This window comes from Pelodiscus sinensis, chromosome 6 (genome assembly GCF_052426305.1).
Source record: "Pelodiscus sinensis isolate ZL-2025 chromosome 6, ASM5242630v1, whole genome shotgun sequence".
In the NCBI taxonomy this organism is placed as follows: Eukaryota; Metazoa; Chordata; order Testudines; family Trionychidae; genus Pelodiscus; species Pelodiscus sinensis.
Genome location: NC_143057.1, coordinates 24,956,059 through 24,980,975, shown reverse-complemented (window position 1 = coordinate 24,980,975; position 24,917 = coordinate 24,956,059). Strand labels below are relative to the sequence as shown.

The window sequence follows — 24,917 nt, the reverse complement described above, 5'->3', positions numbered from 1 at the left end:
CCATCTCCTCTCTTAATCTTTTCTTTTCCAGACTAAACAAACCCATTTTTTTCAATCTTGTCTCATAGATGTTTTCTAGACCTTTAATCATTTTTGTTGCTTTTCTCTGGACTTTCTCTTATATGTACACACTTTTTCCTGAAATGTGGCACCCAGAGCTGGATACAATACTCCAGCTGAGGCCAAATCAGCATGGAATAGAGCAGAAGAATTACTACTTATGTCTTATTTACAACATTCCTGCTAAAACATCCCAGAATAATGGTTGCTTTTTTTGCAACAGTTGCACTGTTAACTCTTATTTAGCTTGTGGTCCACTATGACTGCCCGATCTCTTTTTGCATTACTCCTCCCTATACAGTAATACATCATTTTGTATGAGTGCAACTCATTGTTTCTTCCTAAGTGGAATATATTGCGTTTGTCCTTACTGAATTTCATCCTATTTACCACAGACCGTTTCCAATTTGTACGGATCATTTTGAATTGTAATTCTATACTTCGAAGCACTCACAACCCCTGCCAACTTGGTATCAATTTGCAAACTTTATGGCTACGTCTACACTGCAGGCTTTATGCGCAAGAATGTCTGTTCTTGCATAAAAACTTGCAGAACATCTACACTGCACGCACGTTCTTGCACAAGTAAATTTACAGTACAGCGTCAGAAAAGAGGGCTTATTACAGAAGAGTTATTCCTCTCCCCACGAGGAATAAGCCTTTTTGCACAAAAGCTCTTGTGCAAGAAGGCAGTGTGGACAGGCAACATGGATTTCTTGCGCAAGAAACCCCTATGGCTAAAATGGCCATCAGAGCTTTCTTGTGCAAGAGAGTGTCCATACTGCCATGGATGCTCTTGCACAAAAGCAGATGGCAGTGTAGACGTGCTCTTGCGCAAGAACTTTTGCACAAGAACTCTTGTGCAAAACAGTTCTTGCGCAAGAAGCCTGCAGTGTAGACGTAGCCTATGAGTGTACTTTCTACACTATTATCTAAATCATTATGAAGGTAATGAACAGAGCCAGTGTCTGTCTGTCTCTGTGTCTGTTTGCGGATCCATTTGTTCAAGAACTCCCCCAAAACAGTAAGAGCTATGCCCACCAAATTTGATATGCAGCTTCTTCTTATCCTAACTTAAAGCACATTCAGGATTTGATTGTGTCAGAAAAACAGAATGTGCCCAGAATTTGATAGTTTTCCATAACAATTTGTTAGTTTTCCTTTCCTGGAAAGGGACGGGGGAAGAGAGAGGTGGGATGCAATCCTCACACTTATCACTGGGGGCAGCAAGTGCAGGGGAGAGCTATCCTGCAGAGTGATCACTGGAGGCAGCTGTGCTACCAAGTGAGTGACCTCCTTTCCTAATACTCCTCCCACACCCTGCCCCACTGTCATCCCCCTGGGAGCACCACAATGGCTGTCTCCCATAGGACTCACTGGTGGCCCACCACTTGCTGCTTGCACAGCTGGGCTGCCCAGCATGACCACTGCGGCCCACCCTGCGTGGTCTTCCCTTACCCTCCTGGCCAGACTTGTGGAGTGCCAGTGGGGAATGCCTGTGTGGACCTCCCCTTTTCTCCTTCCCCCAGGCCTAGGGAGTGCTGGCCTGGGGGAGTCCTATGTGCCACCCCTCCCCTGCCCTCCTGGGTCAGGCCAGGGAAGTGCTAGCCCTCATTCCCTCCACCACTCCACCCTAAGAAATACCAGCATGGAAGGGCTGTGTGACCGTCCTTCTTTCCTGCCCTCCACCCCGCCATGGAAAATGCCCAGGGGAGGCCTGGTGCATCTCCAAACCCGAGCCCTGGACCCCCTCCCACAACCCCAAGCCCAACCCCTAGCTGGCTCCCCACCTCAAACCTTGGGCCACCACCATCCCCAAACCTTGGGCCAGGCTCCCCCAGCATCCCTGAGCCAGGTCCCTGACAAGTCTTGAGATGAACCCTACCCCACCCTAACCTCAGACCAGCTCAGGGTGTGCCAGCTGGAGGCCTAAGTGATCCTTCCCTGCTCCCCCTAGGCTGGACCTGGGCTGCGCCATGTATGTCTGCTGGTATTCCATAAACTCAGAATTCTAGGCACTGTATCAATAAGACTGATAGACAACTCCTTATGAAGTTTGGACCTGCAATCTTATTTAGCGTGGTTCTATGCTTCTCAGGGTTTAAAAACAAAATTCTCAATAAATTAGGGTAATTGTCAAAGGGTAACATTGTCAAAAGCACTTTTACAATTTAGGTTCAAAAGTGACTTAGGCACTTAGCAAATAACATATGACAAGGTCCTAGATAACTGACAATTGATACACAGTATCTGGAACATCAACTTTAATTATAATCCAAACACAAATAGGACTCGCTATATTTTCAAAACATCCGTCAGGAGGCCAGGCAAAAGGAAATTGATAAATCATGTGCTGTTGCCTCAAGGGCTGTTTCTGATCTTGATTACTATAAAATAGAAGAAGTAAAATTACTTGTGACATTCTAATGTATTTCACTAGTATAATCTCTAGGGCCAAATCCTCCAAACTCAGAAGGGCAGTAGGAGGATCCAAGAGCAACAGCACAAGAAGAAAGTTTATGAAAGGTAACTGGATGTGTTTGGGCTCCACAGAATGCATCTCTGCTACAGTTTCTGTATAGAGACCACAAAAAAGGATATTTGGGAGCATGAAATTGACATAAATCCATTGACCAAAATCCAACTGGGGAGGGGCTGTAACAAAGGTCTGTTCAGTCCCTGCCAGCATAGAAGGGAAACATCCTCAGCCAAAATATCTAAAGCAGTACTTCTATGCATACTTTTTGTGAGAGGGAAATATAGGATATCAACAGTAGGATAGACTGCAAAAAGGAGAAGATAGGGATTAGGCAACATGAAAAATGAGAGAACATAATGGAAGTCCTTCTAATGTTAGCACCCAACAAATAATTGGCCCTTGTCTACTGCAAATAGTAGACTGCAGAAGAGCACTTGACAGTCACAGTTAATTGAGTCAGAGTTCACAGGTCTTGATTGTGTTATATGACTGATAGGTCATAAGGCTCATTGGGATTATTCACACTTACCTGGAAGTAACAGGAACAACGGGTTTAGTAAATAAGTGCTCATCTTTAGGCTTTCATATCCACAGGTGGGAAAGAGGGATGGGGAAGCAATTTCTGATACATATCAGGTATGCCACCTTTGAAATGTTTTCCAGAAAATGTTGCATTTTATCTTGATGCCATTTGCCTCTTTTCCCGTCTTGCTGCAGGCTGCCCAGTTCTAGACAACAGGGGCAGGGGAGGGGAGATTAAGAAGAGATGGGGTAAGAGAGGAAAGTCAGTTTTGGTCAATGGGGAATTTACTTGAGAAGGACCAAGGAAATATTATGGAAGGATCTCAGGATATGTCCCATGCTGGGAGCAACCTTAGCATAAAGCTCCTTTTCAACAGATGAGATATGCATAACTGGTTGCTCAAAACTGCATAAAATTGAGCTATGAGAGTTTCTTTACCTACCAACAATAAGAAAACTCTAGGTTGAGTCATGGGCCACTTCCTGCTAACCTAACCTGAGGATGAGACCATAGTGCTGCACTGAGTGTCAACGACTGGGTTTTACAGGGAGGGGTAGTATTTCCCTAGAGAAAGTGGCTATGTCTTCCCTATAGTGAGACCATAGTGGCTCAGCAGGTTAATGACAGGTTGAACATGGACTATTTGCTTGCTCTATATTGTGTGAAATTACAGTCTTTTGCTCTGTAAAAATAACATTCCTGTGTCTTTTGCTCTGACATGTTTTTTAAAATGTCATTCTTGGTATTTAAACATAAGCTTCCAGTTCCTTAGTTTTCTTTGTCTAAAGAATAGTCTGTTTTCAACGAACCTTCCTTTAAAAATAAAAGCCTCCACCATCGCTCTGTTTTGATTTCAATTACTTGCCTCTGACCTTTGCTAAAATATGTAAAATCACAAGGAGATCAGCACGAAAGAAATCATGTGCTGTTGAAATGCGTTAAAGCCTGAGGAAACTCACTGAAGTAGAAACAGATTAGAAGGAGAGAGGGGGACAGACCAAGCCAAACTCTGTTGGCAGAGCCAGGATTAACAAGCAGAGGGAAGCAGGAAAGAAGTTACCACTGTTTAGTTTAGGGCAGGAGCCGCTGTAGAACACATTGAGACAAAACAGAAGCTCAGCAAAGAGGCGCTCAGAGAGACAGCAAAAAAAGGTACAAGGCAGAGACAATGGGTTTGGTGGCTTACTTATTGCAGACTTTTAAATGTAGCAGGCAATAGGAACGGAGAACTACTAATTCAGAACAAGAGAGGTGGGTCAGTTTAATTCAGAAAAGGTGGAGGTAAGTCCTAGACCACTAGAAATACTTGGACTGAAGTTGCTAGTGCCTACCATTACTTAGTGATAATGAAAGAATAATTGTCCGGAAGGAGTATAGGGAGAATTAGGGTTTGGGAAGCACTTTCATGAATGAAGGATCTGAGACTAAGGGAACAGTGTGATGTTTGGAAGTCACTTTATCTCTCCTTCTCTCTCTTTCCTTCAATTTAGCTTAAGCTTCACGAGACAAAAGAAAACAGAGTGTGTTGGGTGCTTGTTTCTTGTTGCCACCTCTCCTGGATTATTATTATTATTATTATGGAGCATTTCATGTTGCTGCTCTTCTCCACACTGCTCCTTACACTGCTCAGAGAAGCTAGAGCTCAGTTCCCGCGCCAATGTGCTACCGTTGATGCCTTGAGAAGTGGCGAGTGTTGTCCGGATTTGTCTCCAGTGTTTGGGCCTGGTACTGATCGCTGTGGTTCATCTTCAGGAAGGGGTCAATGTGTAGCCGTAATAGCAGACTCACGGCCCCATGGCCCACAGTATATGCATGATGGCCAAGATGACCGGGAGCAGTGGCCCTTACGCTTCTTCAACCGCACCTGCAGCTGCAATGGTAATTTCTCTGGTTACAACTGCGGGTCCTGCCGACCTGGCTTGAGTGGAGCTGCCTGTAACCAGCAGATCCGCACAGGTAAGGGCATAGAAAATAGAGAAGACTTCACTGGTCACCAGAGATAAGTGTAAAGTGGATTTGTCTTCCTATGGCTTTTAAAAAGTAAACTATTCTGATACCTAAGTTAGAAAATCTATATTGCAACAGGACTGTTAAGCTGGGCTGTCAATTGAGCCAATGATGCCTTGATTTTCAGAAGCTCTGAAACACCTTAAATCCCAATGAAAGAATTAGCACTTCTGAAAATCAGACCCTAAATATATTGGCAGTAACAGTCACTGTGAAATGCATAGGTAAGTTAGAATGGAGAGAGAATTTAGTAACATTTTCTCTTATTTAGCTTTCTAAACTATGTAAGTTCTTTTAGGGATTTAAAATCATTAATGTTTGGACTTTTTTAATGCTTAACTTGGTAGATTCTGTAAAAATATGTGTGTGAGACCATAAATAAGAATTTATACCTAGACTTCATGAAGGACTCTATCTAGAGTAAATGAGATGTGATAAGTCTGTAATATAAGTATAATGCTGTAAGTAAGATGATTTTTAAAAAATTAATCCTGCCAATATTTTCATCAGAAAAGTCATCTTAAGTGCTCTGTACACTCCAAAACAATGGTTAAAAATAAGCATTACAAATTGAAATCTTTACAATTCATTTATTGAAAGCAGGTTTAACTAAAGGACAAGAGATCCAAAAATTGTATTCAAACTCTGTTCTTGAACAGGCAACCTGAAAGCAAAACTCCTGAAGTGACAAGTAACTGAAAAAGAAACTTTTCAGAGGCCCACATAGACCTAATGAAATTAACATTTGTTTATGGAATTAACTGTCGTATGATCTGTTTAAAAACATTTGGGGTGCATCTACGCTGCACACAGAGCTCGAAATAAGCTATGCAATTTGAGCAACACAAATTGCATATCTTATTTTGACTCAATTTCGAAATAGCTTATTTTGAAATTTGGCACTGTCTACACAGCACTTATTTTGAAATAAATCGCTATTCCAAAATGTCCCTTACTCCTTGTGGAATGAGGTTTACAGGGATGTCAGAATAGCGAGCCAGTTATATTTCAAAATAACGAGCGTGCTCAAAAGATGTGGAATATCTATTTTCGGATGCCTCCAGTATGCAGTGTGGATGTAGACTTATTGTATTATAGTTTACATATCCATAATTGATAGCATATATCATTTTAAATTATGGATTTATACAATCATATATTTTGAATTATATATTTTATTGTATTCAAAATATGTATTATAATTTGTATATGTATTATAATTGCTTGGATCACACATTTTGAAACATCAATAATGTAGTGGATATAATTAAATACAGTATCCATGTCTAAGCATTTCTAAGTATATTTCTAGTACTCTTTGTGTTAGGAGTGGGGGAGCGCATGCACATGCATGCATGCATATATTTAAGGTTTTGGTTAACTCACAAGAATCATAATCATGCTTTCAGGATATGAAGTTACTGGGAGAAGTCTAGTGAATACTAAATGAAAACTCTCATTGACTTCAGTGGGGGCAGGATTTTACATACTGTACACAACTGTGTATAGAAATATAGTTGTTTTAGAATTCAGGATCACCGAGATAACTAAAATGGGTGCCTGCTTGCTGGAAAATAGAGTAACTTTTTGGTAACTCAAGAGATAACTTGAACTCTTAAGTAGATGGTGAAATTCTTCTTAGCAGAAATATAGTCTGTGCTTTTGCTTCTCAAGCTCATGAGTTCTGTGGCAAAGTTTTGACCAAAGTGATGGGCTTTTAAAAATGTTGTAATACAACATGAGGAGGCAAAACTTTACAATGTAAAGGCTGTCTTATAGCACTGCCTTTTTATGTAAAAATGATACCATGAAAAATGTTGTGTAGTGGACTTACCTTTGAAGTGTGTCTGACAAAAAAACTCACCCTTAAATATCTAGCTATCTAAATTCTAAACTCTAAAAACAAACAACAACAATAATAAGTAGTAGTAGTACTTTTGCTTGTAGTAGTAGGTGTATGTGATAACTCTTCCGAAAACACTAACTCAATCATTTTTCCACCATGTTGATTCATCACAGTCATAGGTCAAATTCTCCTGCCCTCTACCTTTATATTGGCCCCAATGAAAGCAACTAGGCTGCTTGAAAAAAAAGGTAGCACTTATAATAAGTAAGGACAGTAGAATCTGACTTTGTGAAATGTGATGTGGGTTCTCACTACCTTCATAATGGACATCTGTTTAATCCTTAAAGTCAGGAGGAACCTTCTGGACCTGAGTGCGGAGGAGAGGAATAATTTCGTCAATGCCCTACACCAAGCCAAGACTACAGTACATCCCAACATTGTCATAGCCACCAGGAGACATGAGGAAATATTGGGACCTGATGGCAATACACCACAGTTTGAAAATGTGTCCATTTATAACTACTTTGTGTGGTCCCATTATTACTCCGTCAGAAAGACTTTCCTTGGTGCAGGGCAGCAAAGTTTTGGCGGAGTGGATTTCTCTCATGAAGGACCAGCATTTCTCACTTGGCATAGGTATCATCTACTGCAGTTGGAGAAAGACATGCAGGTGAAGTTTGTTTTTGTTCATGTTCTATGCTGTCCAGTTAAAGAGTAGTTTGACTTCCTCCACATTCCAACACCAAGAGATACATTGCAAATCTTTCTAGATGGTTTCTATTACTCCATTTCAATTCCAGTATTATAAGACATATTAACATCAATTGATGGTTTTTAGATGGATGGATTTCCTTGTAAATTCTGTAATGTATGCAGTAAAAGCAAGGGTTAATGATGCTCCTAAGTTGTTCTCCTAAATTGATTCTTGATTCACACTAGTTGACAGCAAGCATAACTAACAAAATTAATAGAAATGTGAAATCAGAATCAAACCCAAGGCATATGATTACTTCAAATAACCAGAGAAAAGAGCAAATCAGGAGATCCTAGTATATAAATCAGTGGTTCTCCATCTTGCTCATCCTGCAAACCACTTCATAAAATCAAAGATTTGCTTCTGGTCAATCACTCAATCTAGTGTCTCATGGTATGTCTAGACTACATGCCTCTGCCGACAGAGGCATGTAAAATAGACTACCCAACATAGTCAAAGAAGCGGGGATTTAAATATCCCTGGCTTCATTAAAATAAAAATGGCCACCGCGCTGTGCCGGCTCAGCTGATCGTCGGCACAGCGCGCGAGTCAAGACGTGGATCGGTCGACAGAGGAAGGCTCTGTCGACCGCTCCCTTATGCCTCATGGAACAAGGTTTACAGGAACGGTCAACAAAGGCTTCCCCTATCGACCGATCCATGTCTTGACTCGCGCGCTGTGCCGACAATCAGCTGAGCCGGCACAGCGCGGTGGCCATTTGTATTTTAATGAAGCCGAGGATATTTAAATCCCTGCTTCATTGACTATGTCAGGTAGCCTATTTTACATGCCTCTGTCGGCAGAGGCATGTAGTCTAGACATACCCTCAGTTCCCCACTACTTAATTCTCAATTTTTTTCATAATGAGGATGAAATCTATGCTTCACTGTTGGTCCATGGAACAAAATGTGAACACCATGAACATACAGATTCGTATTAGGAATCTAGATGTCTCATGAACAGTTCTCTTCACATTTTTAATTTATGGTTGCCAGTTTTATTAAAGCTTCTTAATGAAAAAAATCACATATGGAGAAAACATAATTTATTAAAATGTGTGTGTGTGTGGGGGGGGGATAATCACACTGAGTTTTCTGTGCCGTTCACAGATGTTTAAATGAAAGGCATATGGCAGCATGTGCTTCACATTTTGTCCATGATCTCCACCAAAATATTAAGTTGATTAGTTCTAAGTAATTCTGCCTTGTGTAGTTAGATTCAGATCTCTTAAACCCTCATGTAGCGTTCGTGAGTTCATCGGAATGGAAGGGCAAAAGAAATAGACTAAAAGCTTCTACATTCTTTGTATACATTCCAATCCACAAATCCTATGTGTTATGGATCAATAAGACGGATTTATATACATGTGATAAATTAAATATCTTATTTTAAGGAGAGAGAGAGAAATGGTGCCAAAAAAATGTTTGAAGTATTTTAACTATCAGCCCACAAACTGAGCATTAATGCCTGACTTGGAGGTCACTACTGGTAAGGTAATGACTGTCTACTGGCAATTCCTACCTCAAATGGAATAGACGATCTCATTAGTAAAGACCCCCTATTAAAAAAAATAAAGATAAAAGGGAAGAGAAATAAATCGAGTGATATTGGAATAGGACCAAAGGGGCTAATCCCACTTTGAAACCACTTTCACTAAGAATTCAATAATAAACTTCTCCTGAATTCAGTAAGACTCCTGCATATGGCATCTTTTTAAAAAATCCATAAATTTATCTAGTATAAGTTAGAAAAGTAGGTCATTAATAAAGTTAATCTGATAGTGATTGTGTTCTAGTGAATTTCACAAACATCTGTCTCTAATCAGAAATGGAACTGAATCACAAACATTTAAAGAGCAAACTTCTTATCATCCATCCCACTACTCTTCAGTCCTATATTCTATCAAGACACTTTGCTTATATATTTGGGATACGTCTAGACTGATTTTATTTAGGCTACTTCGAAATTTGGCGCATCTACACAGTGCCGAATTTTGAAATAAAGCATTATTTTGAGACATCCCTTATTCCTCATGGAATGAGGTTTACAGGGATGCCAAAACAACATGGCTGTTATTTTGAAAATTATTTCTAAATAGCAGATGCATTCCTTGGATGCGGAGTAGTTATTTTGGGATATCTCTGGTATCCTGAAATAGGGTTGCAGTCTATACGTACCCTTGCTTGTCATAAGCCAGTGCTACCAAGTTTGATTATCCTTAACAATATTTAATATTAAAATAAAATTATTTGGAAAAAAAGAACAGTAATATCTTATGGTTCTTAGTACAGATGATCAGACTGCTTTCTAAAATACTTCAGGAAAGCATCAGGTTACTGATCAAATTAGATAATATATGCAGTGCTATAAATGAGAAAATCCAGTGTCTTAAGGCAATTTCACTCTAAGCACTATCAAGGGCCCAAAGCAAATACACTGAGAAGATTAAGGAAAAATGTTTTTCATTGGTCTCTTTCAGTTATGGTAATCCTAGGTTTTACCTGTAACAACAACCAATATAATTTTTTTGGACAGGAGTGTGGAGTTGGGTGGAGGGAAGGGGTTAAGTTGATCAAACACAACACTTTGATTTTTCTAGTGGGGACATTTAAAATGGGATTCCCCAAAGCACCTATGTCAGTTAGGATCATAAGTGTCAGTGATGCCAGTGTTCTTAACTTGCTCTGGTTGCTTTGGAAGATAACTCATTATGAAAATTGCATTGTTCTTGTGAAGATCCATATTGACATAGTATTCTTGTGGTTAGGAGATGCTACAGGATCCCTCTTTTGCACTTCCCTATTGGAATTTTGCTACTGGTGGAAACACCTGCGATATTTGCACAGATGACTTGATGGGGGCTCGAAGCAATTTTGATGTCTCTCTTATAAGTCAGAACTCCATCTTCTCCCAGTGGCGTGTGCTGTGTGAATACCTAGAAGACTATGATACCTTGGGAACTATTTGTAACAGTAAGTTAGTCTGCTGACATTTATTTTTCAGAGAACAGTCCTATAATAATAAATAATCACAATGCTTTGCTTTTCAAATACATTTTCCATCAGAGGATCACAGAATCTGTGTTTTGAAAACACTAATAAATAGTCTCTCTAGCTCCCTCTAAGGTAGGAAAGGTTTTGTGTCCCAATTTCATAGATGAGCAAACTGAGACACAGAGGAGTTAAGCAGTTGTTCCGGAAGCTTCTTCAGAACTGAGGTAACAGAATAATTCATTCTGAACTTCGTCCTCTTATTCCCTTTCTTATGTGTTAGCCTCAAGTATATCATTCCTGGAAGAACAATTAATAGTGTTATATATATATTGGCACCTGAATGTAGTAGTGCCCACCTAGTTATTCCTTAGCTGTAGCTTTTGGATTTCTCTTAATTCACTCCAACAACCACACTCATAACACCTATGTTTAAAGGGAAGACACATAATGCTGTGCCCCAAGGTGGGTAGCCAGTGGCAAGGAATGAAACTCAGATATCTGATCTTAATACACAAGCCTCTCCCGCCAGAGCTTTAAAAAAAGCTTAGCCAAGATTGTAGCCTGTTCACCAACTTCTCTCTGTGGCCAGTAACCAGTAGAGGACAGAACACTTCACTGAGGGTTTTACAAGCACACTGACCAAGCTCCTTCATGCCTAGCCCCACCGCATTGTCCACGGGAATGAGAAATCTACTAATTTAGGCTGCTGAAGATTGCCAACCACTTGCTCTCAGACCTGAGAAAACAGGAGGTATTTCAGGAGCAGGCAGGGGGTATGAATGTAATGTGGTATATTCCAACTCTCCCCATCCATAAAGATCCATTGCAGTTTGTATAGGCAAGAGCAACACTGCATGCTCTATCATACATTGGCCATTTGCTATTCCATTATGAGGGGGCACATCAGTGTCTTTGAATAGTCTTTGCCCTCTGTCCAAATTGGATTCTGAATTAAGTCCAGTTTAACCCAACTCAAGGATTTGGCCTCCAGAATGTTGCTTCATTTATTATCATGCCTTTCTTCTTCCCTCAATCCCCAGGCACAGAGGGTGGTCCAATTCGAAGGAATCCTGCTGGAAATGTTGCACGGCCCATGGTTCAGCGTCTACCAGAACCCCAGGATGTTGCTCTTTGTTTAGAAGTCGGTTTATTTGACACTCCTCCTTTCTATTCCAATTCAAACGACAGTTTCCGTAATACAGTAGAAGGCAAGTACCACAACCAAAAGTGCCGGGAACCAAAACAAAATGAGTGAGAGACTAGCCTGTCACACTCACCAGTTTTCCCTGCAGTGGTGAATAGAAGTATTGGCTTTGGGATGGGACACTGGACATTTAAATTGTTTCGTTTTTGTTAGCTTAGTGTAGTGAATAACTCTTATAAACGTGTGGCAGATCCCTGAAGAATATCAGACTCTGTCAGGAACCTGTATGTGAAAGGGTACCTCAGCTTTCCTTTGAGCTCCCCCTCCCCTCCCCGCCCACCACACACACACACACACATATCTGGCTGGTGTGATATAATCTCGTATCAGTGGGGAGAAAGCAGGCCCATTTGTAATAGCCAATAGAAATGGCCAAGCATAGAAGAAAATGCACACCACTCCCTCATCAAGATTGACTATACCCCTTGGAAAATCCAGGAGTCATTTTTTTCCAGGGGTATGTCTACACTGCCACCCTAGTTTGAACTAGGGTGGCTAATGTAGGCATTTGAACTTGCAAATGAAGCCCAGGATTTAACTATCCTGGGTTTTATTTGCATGTTCCCGGGCGCTGCCATTTTTAAATGCCCCATAGTTCGAACTACCTGCCCACGGCTACATGTGACACAGACTAGGTAGTTCGAATTAAAGCTCCTAATTCAAACTATCGTTATTCCTCCTGCAAGGGATATTTAAACCCCGGGCTTCATTTGCAAGTTCAAATACCTACATTAGCCACCCTAGTTCGAACTAGGGTGGCAGTGTGGACATACCCCAGAAAACTCCCAGAGTTCCCATAGGGCCTGGGTGGAAATCATGGTAGAGTGAGAACTGAGTAAGGACTTCAAGATTTGATTCTGGTTGAAAATGATCTGCATGACTTGAACAGATGGATGTGGCCTGTACAATTTCTTGCTTAAATGATAAGTTGGTAGATGCAGAGAGCTAGCTTCTTAGCCCTGGGTTCCAGCCACTTGTACTGTCTCAGAATTGGAAAACTGCCAAAGATTTCCCACTAGATTCCCCACTCTCACTTTTCACCCCTTTCTTTAGAATGTGTATCAGGTGACAAAAAGTGAGGAATCTATAGGCAGTTCTAAATTATGCTGCGAATCATTTTGGCCCCCAATTGGCCAGGATTGGAGGGAGTTGGAAAAGTAGTTTAGAGCCTCATTTCCCTCCCCATACTATCATTGCGGTGACGAGTATAAACTTGGTATAGCAGAACACCTGGCTCTAAGAATAGCTCTTCTACTACCAGCTTGCAAATCTAAAAGAGTAACCCTTCTTATCTGTGGAATAATGAGGCAGTGCTGGCAACCACTGGTTAGGTGGTAAGATGTAGGTGAGTCAGATCAAACCAATGGAACAAATCTTTCCTAAAAACAGCCATTAAAATTAAATGATCTTACTAGCAGTAGTAGTAGTAGTAGTAATACTATTACTACTAGTAGTAGTATTTATTATTGTAGAACATCAAGCCTTCAGTGATAGACCAGAACTCCATAGTGCTTGGTGCTGTACAAACATATAATGATTCTAGAATAAAAATGGAAGCTGATGTACAGGATAAACAAGTGAACAGGTCAATCATCAGAGTCTTGCACAGATGCAAAATTTGTATCCACATCTGGTCCACAGATATCTGCATGCACATCTGTATCTGTGGATGTGGATTTCTGCAGATATAAAGCAACCGGTGGCCCATTAGGATACAGGGTAGCATTGTCACACTTGTGTCAACAGATAATGTCAGTGAGGATGGTTTTAATTATATTCAGAGCCATTTAGAACCAAAAAATCTATAGCTTTAGTTGCAAACTAGAAAATGGTTTATTTTTGCCACCGTTGTACTAGATCCCACTTTGCTCTATGATACCCAGAAGCAAGCTCATTCCATGTTCACAGCATTTCTTGCCAAGATTATTTTGATCTGAAATTGACATACTTTAGGCACGTGATATCCACATATTTAAAATATTAATAGGCAGAGAAGGAGCAAGTCAAACTAACACAGCGGGGCACAGGCTATCCAATAAGTTTCTGGACTGCATTGGAGACAACTTTCTGTTTCAGAAGGTTGAAAAAGCTACCAGAGGAGAAGCTGTTCTGGATTTGGTTTTAACAAATAGGGAGGAACTAGATGAGAACTTGAAAGTGGAAGACAGTATAGGGGACAGTGATCATGAAATAATAGAGTTCATGATCTTAAGGAAAGGTAGAAAGGAGACCAGCACAATTGAGGTAATGGATTTCAGGAAGGCAGATTTTGATAAGCTCAGAGAACTTGTAGGTAAGGTCCCATGGGAAGCAAGAATGAAGGGAAAAACAACTGAGGAGAGTTGGAAGTATTTCAAAGGGACGTTGTTAAGGGCCCAAAAGCAAACAATTCCGCTGTGTAGGAAAGATAGAAAATATGGCAAAAGACCAGCTTGGCTTAACAAGGAGATCTTGCATGATCTCAAAATAAAAAAGGAGTCATATAAAAAATGGAAACTAGGACAAATAACAAAGGATGAATATAGGCAAGCAACACGGGAATGCAGGGGCAAGATTAGAAAGGCAAAGGCACAAAATGAGATCAAACTAGCTACAGGCATAAAGGGAAACAAGAAGACCTTTTATAAATACATTAAAAGCAAGAGGAAGACCAAGGACAGGGTAGGCCCACTGGTTAGTGAGGAGGGAGAAGCAGTAACAGGAAACTTGGAAATGGCGGAGATGCTCAATGACTTCTTTGTTTCGGTCTTCACCGAGAAGTCTGGAGGTGTGCCTAACGTAGTGAATACAAGCAGAGAGAGGGTAAGTTTAGAAGATAGGATACACAAAGAACAAGTTAAAAATCACTTAGGAAAGTTAGATGTCAGCAAGTCACCAGGTCCTGATGAAATGCATCCCAGGATACTCAAGGAGCTGATAGAGGAGGTATCTGAGCCTTTAGCTATGATCTTTGAAAAATCATGGCAGACAGGGGAGATTCCAGAAGACTGGAAAAGGGCAAATATTGTGCCCATCTATAAAAAGGGGAATAAGAACAACCCAGGAAACTACAGACCGGTCAGTTTAACGTCTGTCCCAGGGAAGATAATGGAGCAGGTAATTAAGGAAATCATATGCAAACACTTGGAAGGTAATAAAGTGATAGGGAATAGCCAGCATGGGTTTGTGAAGAACAAGTCATGCCAAACTAATCTGATAGCTTTCTTTGATAGGATAACGAGCCTTGTGGATAAGGGAGAAGCGGTGGATGTCATATACCTAGACTTTAGTAAGGCATTTGATACGGTCTCGCATGATATTCTTATTGATAAACTAGGCAAATATAACTTAGATAGGGCCACGATAAGGTGGGTGCATAATTGGCTGGATAACCATAGTCAGAGAGTTGTTGTTAACGGTGCTAAATCCTGCTGGAAAGGGATAACAAGTGGAGTTCCGCAAGGGTCTGTTTTGGGACCCGTACTGTTCAATATCTTCATCAATGATGTAGATATTGGGATAGAGAGTACGCTTATTAAGTTTGCAGATGATACCAAACTGGGTGGGATTGCAACTTCTTTGGAGGATAGGGACATAATTCAAAATGACCTTAGCAAGTTAGAGAAATGGTCAGAGGTAAACAGGATGAGGTTTAATAAAGAGAAATGCAAAGTGCTCCATTTAGGAAGGAACAATCAGTTCCATACATACAAGATGGGAAGTGACTGTCTAGGAAGGAGCATGGCGAAAAGGGATCTAGGGGTCATAGTGGACCACAAGTTGAATATGAGTCAACAGTGTGATGCTGTTGCAAAAAAAGCAAATATGATTCTAGGTTGTATCAACAGGTGTGTTGTAAGCAAAACTCGTGCAGTCATTCTGCCGCTCTACTCTGCACTAGTTAGGCCTCAGCTGGAGTACTGTGTCCAGTTCTGGGCGCCACATTTCAAGAAAGATGTGGAGAAATTGGAAAGGGTACAGTGAAGAACGACAAGAATGATTAAAGGTTTAGAGAACATGACCTATGAAGCCAGGCTTCATGAACTGGGCTTGTTTAGTTTGGAAAAAAGAAGATTAAGGGGGGACATGATAGCGGTTTTCAAATATCTAAAAGGGTGTCACAAGGAGGAAGGAGAAAATTTGTTCCTCTTGATTTCTGAGGACAGGACGAGGAGTAATGGGCTTAAAGTGCAGCAGGGGATGGTTTAGATTGGACATTAGGAAAAAATTCCTAACTGTCAGGGTGGTCAAATATTGGAATAAATTGCCAAGGGAGGTGGTGGAATCTCCCTCTCTGGAGATATTTAAGAACAGGTTAGATAGACATCTGTCAAGGATGGTGTAGATGGAGCTTGGTCCTGCCTTGAGGGCGGGGGGCTGGACTCGATGACCTCTCGAGGTCCCTTCCAGTCCTATTATTCAATGATTCTATGATTCTAATTATATTAAATAAGGCATCTGAGAAAATAGCCTTCAGCCTAGACTGCTGCTTCTGAACAAGCTTTTCACTAGGATTTTCACTGTGTTCCTCTTTATTTGTATACCCAGGATACAGCGATCCTTCAGGGAAGTATGATCCAGCAGTCCGGAGCCTTCATAATTTGGCTCATCTGTTTTTGAATGGAACAGGGGGACAAACTCATTTATCTCCAAACGACCCTATTTTTGTCTTTTTGCATACGTTTACTGATGCTGTTTTTGATGAATGGCTGCGGAGACATAATGCTGGTGAGATGCGTTTGTTTGTTTTATTCTGAGCTTAGCAAATTTGCCACTTGTTCAGAATAGTTTGGCTGGCCCTTGGTGAACAGCATCTTCTGGGATGAGGATGTGAAGGTGGAATAAATGGCTATCGCTTTCAACAACATTGGGATTTTTTTTTAAAAAGCTGCTCATAAAGGAAAGAATCCTATTCCACACTGAGCCACCACGCATTCTGAGTGTAGAGGAACTTGGATAATGTAGGACAGGCACAGGGCAGGAAAGAATCCTTTGCAAATACATTCTCTCAGAGAAGGCAGGCAGAGGAATCTTGAAATCTACTGCAGCCTCAGGATTCCACACTCACTCTGTGGTATGTGTGAGAGAATTTCTTCTTGTCTGTGCAAAGAATAGCTTAGTGCCCTCTCCCCCCCACTATTCATTTTGCCTTACATTCTGATCTGCTGTTCCGTGGATGTTCAAGAAAGACATCCCACTCACCCTTCATGACTCATGCAAGGGAGTAAATTAGTAGGCCAGATGAGGGCCAATGCACCAAGGGACAAATCTATGCAATCCTAACTCTGAGTGCATACACCCCCATCTATACAAAACAGGAGCCTGTATTCCATTTGCGGCAATGCAGTCCTCCACTATCCCTTGCACAGGGTTTTGTTCGAACCACACAACAGAGCCCTGTTGTGTTTCTTCCCAAGGATTATCACAGAGAAAGAATTGTCCATACATGTTTTAAGGGAAGCTATTCTACATCCTCATGGTGCAGAGTTGTTCCACAATTCACCTCAAGCTCTTGTGGCATTTCCCATAACATCTCTAACGAGAAAAATAAAAACTGCTCCAACAATAAAAATTGGCTCCAACTGACCCTTTTTAAAGCTTCTCTAGGAAGATCATGCTCTGATATCCTAATATAGAAAGTGACAAATACAAGACCTGAACCATTTAAACGGGGCACAAGATCATGAGATTAAAGTGCTATAGCATTTAGCATTTTAAAGTCTAATGGCATGTCTGTACTTCAGTGTTATTTTGAAATAAATCATTTTATTTCTAAATAACAAGCCAAGCATCCACACAGAAAGCCCGTTATTTTGAAATTATTTCAAAATAACGGGCTCCTTATTTTGAAATAATGAACCCTCATTTCATGAGGAATAACACTTATTTTGAAATTGCCATTTCAAAATAGCACTAGTGTGGATGCTCCACTGTTGCTATTTTGAAATAGCTCCTCTCCAGGGTCATTCCAAGTAATTGCTCCCTATTGCTTCCTGGGGCTCCAAATCAAGGTGGCACATCCACATTAGGGGAGCATGCCTTTGACTAATTTTAAGGCTTCCCTGTAGTGTGGATTTGCTAATAAAAATAGTTATATCAGGAATTATTATTCCAAAATAACTTATTTTGAAATACCCTTGCAGTGTAGACATACCTTTAGAGTAACATTCAGAGTTCTCTCTAACATCAAATGGCATAACTGAACTGTTCATTATTGTAATAAAAGGACCAGATCATGGCTCCATATGCACATCTCTCCTCTCTTGAGGTACAGCTAGACAACACCGGTTTTTCCAGGGTACCTCAGGTATCCCAGAAGACCCGTTCTGCATCCAGGGAAAACATTTGCTCTTCCACTTTCTTATGGAAGAGCATACGTGCTCTTCCAGAAGCCCCTGTATTCCTGGCTCCACAAGGAATAAGGGGGCTTCCGAAAGAGGGGGATTTCTGTCATTTGGCCCAGTCTAGCCTCTTCCAACAAAAGAATCAGAAAAAGCATTTTGCGTAGCTTTTTCCAAAAAACCAGTGTAGTCTAGACATACCCATACACAGGAACAGTTCAGTCATATGTGGATATCAACTTGAGACATTTTTAAAGGGTCTGATTTTTGGCCAGAGCTGAGCAGCCACCAGCTAAAAATCAGACTGTGTGTAAAGCTGTGACCCAAAACCACTAGTCACTTCTGAAAATGCACATTTGATCAAGATTTTGTTTCCTGGAGTTCTTCAGTCTCTCTAAATGTGACTTTTTGATCTTTGGTGCAACTGTGAAATAAAGGAAGGGCCCTTTAAATATTCTGTCCCCTCTGTCTGTTTTCTAGACATATGTTCTCAGAATGCCCTGTATACAATTTTGAAACACTTTCATTTTATTTATTAAAATATAACCTTGTTTTCCAATTTAGATATTTCAATATACCCACTGGAGAATGCCCCTATTGGCCATAATCGGCAGTATAACATGGTGCCATTCTGGCCCCCAGTGACCAATAATGAGATGTTTGTTCCTGCACCAGAAAATCTGGGGTACAGTTATGACGTTCAATGGCCAAGTAAGTAGTTAAAAGCATCATGTGTACTCTCTTTGTGTCGTCCTTTCTTCGTTTTGTTTGTGTGTCTGTGGGTCATTTAGCAAAGCTGGTTTCAAATTTCAGAAATCTTAAATTGACCTGTCCAGTGTTGGCTTTTAAAGGATGCATATTTGTACCATACCATTATAGACTGTGCATGCAACTCAACATAATCAAAGGTGGGATCGAAAGATTAGCCCTGATCCACACAAGCCCATCTTTATGCCCATGTGGAATTCCAGAAAGGTCAGCTTATTCTGAATGGGCTCCTGGGTCTGACTATGTAAATCAGATTGCAAGAGGAAGGTCTTTCTGGCTCTGGCCCATCTTTAGTCACTAACAAAAGACCTAGCCTTTAACATTTTGTTAAATAAGATGTGTCTCTTGAGACTTAACTTTTTTCCCTTTCTCCCTGCTTCCTTTCCACTAGGCCGAGCTCTGCAGGTCACAGAGATCATAACAATTGCAATAGTGACTGCACTGATTCTGGTTGCTATTATTTTTGCTGGTGCTACGTGTATTGTGCACGCCAGGAAAAACAAGGATGAATTGCATCAGCCCCTTCTCACTGACCAGTATGAGCGGTATTCAGATGATTATGATAGCATACCAACCCCAAGCCAGTCTGTGGTTTGAAGAGATTTTTTTTTTACCTGCATCCAATAGAATCTGTTCCTTCTGCTGTATTTTACAAATGCCAATAACTCATCTGCCTTAAAATAAAGGACAAAAAGTGTCAACTGTCTTGACATATTTGCTTCATCTACATTCTCTCTTTTGTCATACTCAAGTACCAGTGTACCACCTCAGAAAAAACAACGGTGTGCTTTCTTGATAGATTTTCACTAATATCCCAACCCTCACTTCCATATTCCTGAGTATATATAGTGATTTTATAAATTGTCTGGTACCAGTAACAGGGACTAAAATCTTGCCTTTCCTGTCTTCTGTGTAGAAGCTTTTTGTAGACAAACCTGAATGAACTAAGGGCCTGATTCTACCATATTACTCATATTGAATAGTAACTTTTTCCACAGATCATTCCTCTTGTTTTACTGGAGTAAGGCAGTATGGTCCTATAGCTCTGGCTCCGAACTAGGCCTTAGGAGACCTGGGACTTCTTCCCAACTAGGGATGTTAAAGACTAGACGACTAGTCAACTATTGCTTATTGGACAGTTTGCTTATTGGATAGTCAGTCAATTAGTCAACTCCTCCCCCTCCCCCTATTTTGTCCCCCCTCTATCAGATAAAGACAGCAAAGGGGGAGGGAGAGGAGATACTTGAAAGCGGCAGCGTTGCACAGCTGAGCCCAGGATCAGCTGTGTGGCACTGCGCGCATGGAGTCCAGGGTCAGCTGCAGACTCCCCAGTTGATCCTGGGCTCCAGTGCAGCATTCCTGCAGAACCTGGGATCAGCTGGGGAGTTCCCAGCTGGCCCCGGATTCTGGGGAAATGCTGTGCAGAGCCCACGCTCATCCCAGGTTCTGCTGAAATGCCACATGGAGCCCAGGATCAGCTGGGGAGTCCCCCGCTGACCCCGGCTCTGCATGGCATTTCAAAGTGGCAGCGCAGCATGGAGCTCGGGGTTAGTGGGGGCTCCCCAGCTGATCCTGGGCTCCATGCTGCCTTGCCACTGTCCCCAGGCTGCACACAGAGCTTCACATTCCTCCTTTGAAATGAACAACAGGCCCAGCAGCAGCTTTTGTACATTTCAAAGGAGGAATGCGGAAGTGCGTATTGATTAGTTAAGTAGTCAATGGAAATTCCATCGACTACTCAACTAGTCAACTAGTTGACATTACTTAGGCACGATACCTCACCTCTTTTTCTCCACTCTAAAAATGGAGATAATGATTCTACCTGTGTAAACTGCTTTGGGTTCTATGAATAAAAAGAAATCTACCAGAGTTTTATATTATTAGAAGGAGGTGGAAAGGTAACAGAATCAAGTCTTAAAAATAGAAGTGCCTTAGTCATTAAGCGAAAAATATCAAACAACAAATGAGAGGTTAGTTGCCTAAGTCCAATCTGTGCTTTTGAAACTTCCTTTTAACTTTAGGCATTCAAATCATGTTTGTTATCTTAATAGCTAATTCATATATGTGCTAATGTATTTTAACACTTAAATTCTCACTTGCCAAATTTATGGAAGGGATGATAATCAGAGGTTTCAGTTGGCTTACATCTCCGGACTATCTAGATAATTAATTTCTGAGCTTTAATTCGAACTGGTCAAAGTTTTTCAACATTGATTTCATCTGAAAATATGGCATTGTTAAAATTTGTGAGCACATGGCATACTTTTGCACATTTATGGTTTTTCCTAAGTGACATTTCGAAATAAAATATTGTCATTAAACTCAAATGTTTAGCTTCAGGATGCCAGGTTGAAACTAATGGTTGGATTTTTTTTTTCAAACTACCACTTCGATTTAAAATCTTATTATAATGCTGTTTTTAAGTAAAACAAAAACTTGGGGTTCATGTGCACAGTTCCTTTTGACATTTCTTCTGAAAATGTTGGAAGGAATCAGTGGGAAAATAAAAAATGAAATCACCTTCACTGTGCAGAATGGAGGGGATTAATGTAGCAGAACTCAAGCTAACATAAATCACAGTCTGTGAAGAATTCCCTGCAAAACCTGAGGTATCCAGTCTGTTGTGGGTCATTTTGTGTGCCCCATATGTAGGTCTGCAGATCACTGGTTTTGTGGGACAAGGCCTTTGACCTACCTAAGTGACGGAACAAAGAGTAATTTTTCACCTTTGGTGGATTTTTCCAAGGAGGGTTGGGGGAGTTCCCTGGCTTCTAATTAATGACATTTTATTATGATGTATATAATCTTAGGGGGAGAAAATAAAAAAGGGTACGGGAAAGGCCAGGCATGTTTATTATAGCTAGTTAAATATCACGTAGTAACAGAACCAGGGGTCCTGATCTTTTGGGACCTTTGAAAGTCATCAGGAGAGTGTCCATTGACTTCGGTGGCCATTCCTGATGAGCTAGGAAACTTCATATTTACATAACTGCAACATAGTGAATGAATTACCACTAATATAAGAGATGGAACTGGTTATAAGATTTCCAACTATAGTTTTAATTTCTTGATGCCATTTTTTAGATATTATTAATGAAATATTCACTGGTCCTTGATTCTGAATGGTTAATAATAGACATTATGTTGTTATGTTATAGAAACTTTACTTTGTAAAGAACTATACTTTCTTCATCTGAATTAGTTCATTCATCTTTATTGTATACATAATAATGATATATCAATCATATTTTCTGTGGAGTATTCAAGTATCTGAGTGAAAAGCCTCATCCTCTAATTATATTGCTTCATGTACCAATCATACTATGGCTGTAACTCCCACTATAAATATTTTGCATCTACTGTTATAACACTGTTTTTTGTAAGTATGATTTTTTGGTTGCTTTTAATTGACAATTGAAAAGCAGAATGACGTTGTGGGGATGAAATATACATCTCTCTGTTCAGATCGTAGCAGCAGGCATTGCAGAGGAAAACTTCATAAAATAAAAAAGCTTTAATGACAACTGTTTAGCTTGAATTGAACCAACACAAATACAATTTACGTTTTATTTTTAGAGGCCTATATCAGGAGAAAATATTATTTACACTGTCACACAAGTTTCCAGAGAAAACTTCCATATTTCAAGAGGTTATACAAGTAGTAGATCTGATTAATTGCCACCAAGAGTTTGCAGTATAATTTAAGACTAGGCACAAAAGAGAATGCAACAAACAACTGAAAAAAAAAAGAGGATAACAATAAGATCACATGATTAATGACAGTTGGTCCCAGTTTCATGAACTTATAGTGGAGTTGCTAATTTCAAATGGAGCACAAAAACCTAGTAGATTTCATCAATATTTTTATTAATACTCTATTATTCAAAGATCCCCTTCTCTGCCAGAATAAACACAGAGCAGTCCTGTTTTAAAAAAAATCAATTCTATAACTTGAGTGAACATAAAGCAGAGAAGTATCATCTTTGAAACTGTATAATCCCAATTTCATTTTGCTACTGAACTGACCTCCTTGACAATCAGGTTGATACACATTTACAGTAAGGCATTATTCTCAAATAACTGTTTCTTTAATTTTCAGATTTCAACTTCCATTATATAATCAAGGCTCTTCAATATACATATTTAACTTAATATTACCACAAGATGGCATTTATGAGCACATTTTAACTTATTTTCCTCTAACACAATAAGTCATTGAAGATGTTCAGATGGTGTAAAGTTTATTTCCTCTTTAATTATCTAGTGATTTTTTTCAACTTTTAAATAGAGGGAATATAATTTTTCATTCTGAGAAGGGGAAAAGTCTTTTTTAATCTGCATTGATGGATTTCCAAATCCTATTGTACAGTGAGTTATTTTTTTTTTCTTTCTGGGGTCACTGTTTGTATGATAAATTGTGTATTCTGATTCACACGTTCTTGTTTATTAAACATTAGAATTCTTTAAAAGAGTAATAAATATTTTAAAATGTTCAGTAAATATTTATTTTAGTCCCCATTTCATCTGTAATGACTAGTACATCAATGTAAATAAACTTTTTTAAACTCAAGATTAAACATTTTATTTTTGCTCTTCCAATTAAACTTAGTAAATAGTAAGAGGCAGTAAATCAGTGTAATCATTTTCTTTTTATTCAAGCATCTAGTAGTCAGAAGGAGACACAGTGTCCTGATGTTGCAGGTTTATTATCTGAAATTATCTTATAATGGTTATAGCTCCTAATACTTCCATTTAGAAGCATCAGAAGATAAATCATCAACTATAGCAGCAACTGCAACATCCTCTGGGTAATACATTGCTCCTATATATTAAGAAGCCTGACATTAAAGACAAGTAGGATGAAATGGCAGGACATCCAAGGCATTCTATTTCACTCTGTCAGAATTTGGGGATCCAGGTCCAGATTTGAAGCTCTTACTAAGGTTTGCTGTGGGCAGATTCATTTGAGCTTCCTAGACTCTAAAGACAGTCAGCTTTACAGGAACCCCAGGAACTGTTCTAACATTCACAGTCTGTGAGGCCTGGAGAGGAAATTAAGAAAAGGATTGAACCAAGCAAATCATAACTATGCCATAGATGTTTTTTAACTGGAACATCAGGAGATATTGCTGCAGGCTAAAATTACAAAAAGAAATTCAGAAAACAGACTTACCTATGTTTAATTCATTCATATTTTATAAATAAAGATTTTTATAAATGTGTCCTATCATCAGTCCAATGGCTGTTACTGAGGTATCTCTTTATATGCTTTCTTAGCTTTATTCATTCACATTTTCATAGGCACTAAGATGTCCTTCAGAAAGAAATGCCACTGACTGAGAACCACTACGGAAGGTAAAAAGTAAATCTATAGGAATAAATGTTCACTGAAGCTTTTACTCTCTGCTAGGGTATATATACACTGCAATGCTATTTCGGGATACCACATACCAGTCGCTTAGTCCTTAACATCCGTAGTGTAGATCTGGGCTTAGTGATATCAATGGGGTTTGAATGCACTCAGCACCATGTGAATTCAAGTCTTTTATACTGAGAATGCCTGACCAGGGGTGGGGAACCTAAGGTCCAGGGGCCAGAGGTAGGGTTGTCAGTTTCACAAAAAATACATAGCGGAAATTTTTTTTTTACATATCCAGTATTTTCTGTTGTGTTTTTTACTGGATAGAAGTCACAAATACTGGACTGTCTGGGCCAATACCAGACACCTGGCAACCCAGATGTAGTCCCCCCCCCCCGCCACCCCGGCTTGCCTAGATCTGGCCCCTGAGGCTTGGGGTCCTTCCCGCCAGCATTGGTGAGCCTGCGGTGGCATTCTCCCCCGCCCCCCGCAGATCTAGAGCTCTCAAAATCTACTAGCTGAGACTCTGGTATGCAAGAGGAATATAGAGAGTGTCTTTCTGCTTCTCAGTTGGGGCCACATCAGTGAGGGTTCGTTTGGGGGT

The 24,917-nt window shown here is 40.1% G+C and overlaps 1 protein-coding gene across 2 annotated transcripts; it reads left to right on the top strand.

The window, feature by feature from the left end:
• Window positions 1-2,490: 2,490 nt before the first annotated feature.
• On the top strand, window positions 2,491-23,524 carry TYRP1 (tyrosinase related protein 1). 2 transcript variants are annotated; one of them, XM_014570844.4, is made up of 8 exons: window positions 2,491-2,586; window positions 4,553-5,018; window positions 7,263-7,585; window positions 10,437-10,641; window positions 11,703-11,870; window positions 16,394-16,573; window positions 18,751-18,897; window positions 19,346-23,524. In XM_014570844.4, the coding sequence occupies exons 2-8, from the start codon at window positions 4,640-4,642 to the stop codon at window positions 19,549-19,551; spliced, it is 1,608 nt and encodes a 535-aa protein (XP_014426330.3). In that variant the 5' UTR covers window positions 2,491-2,586; window positions 4,553-4,639; the 3' UTR covers window positions 19,552-23,524. The 2 variants fall into 2 exon arrangements, with proteins under 2 accessions (XP_014426330.3, XP_006117908.3); XM_006117846.5 differs by lacking the exon at window positions 2,491-2,586 and adding an exon at window positions 3,971-4,214.
• The last annotated feature ends 1,393 nt before the right edge of the window (window positions 23,525-24,917 follow it).

What these genes read in the sequence shown, in the direction of transcription:
- TYRP1 (XM_014570844.4), top strand. Translation starts at nt 4,640, where the DNA reads ATGGAGCATTTCATGTTGCTGCTCTTCTCCACACTGCTCCTTACACTG. An exon ending in AGTTGGAGAAAGACATGCAG is followed by an intron (nt 7,586 to 10,436) that starts GTGAAGTTTGTT and finishes TCTTGTGGTTAG; the next exon opens with GAGATGCTACAGGATCCCTC. An exon ending in TTTCCGTAATACAGTAGAAG is followed by an intron (nt 11,871 to 16,393) that starts GCAAGTACCACA and finishes TTGTATACCCAG; the next exon opens with GATACAGCGATCCTTCAGGG.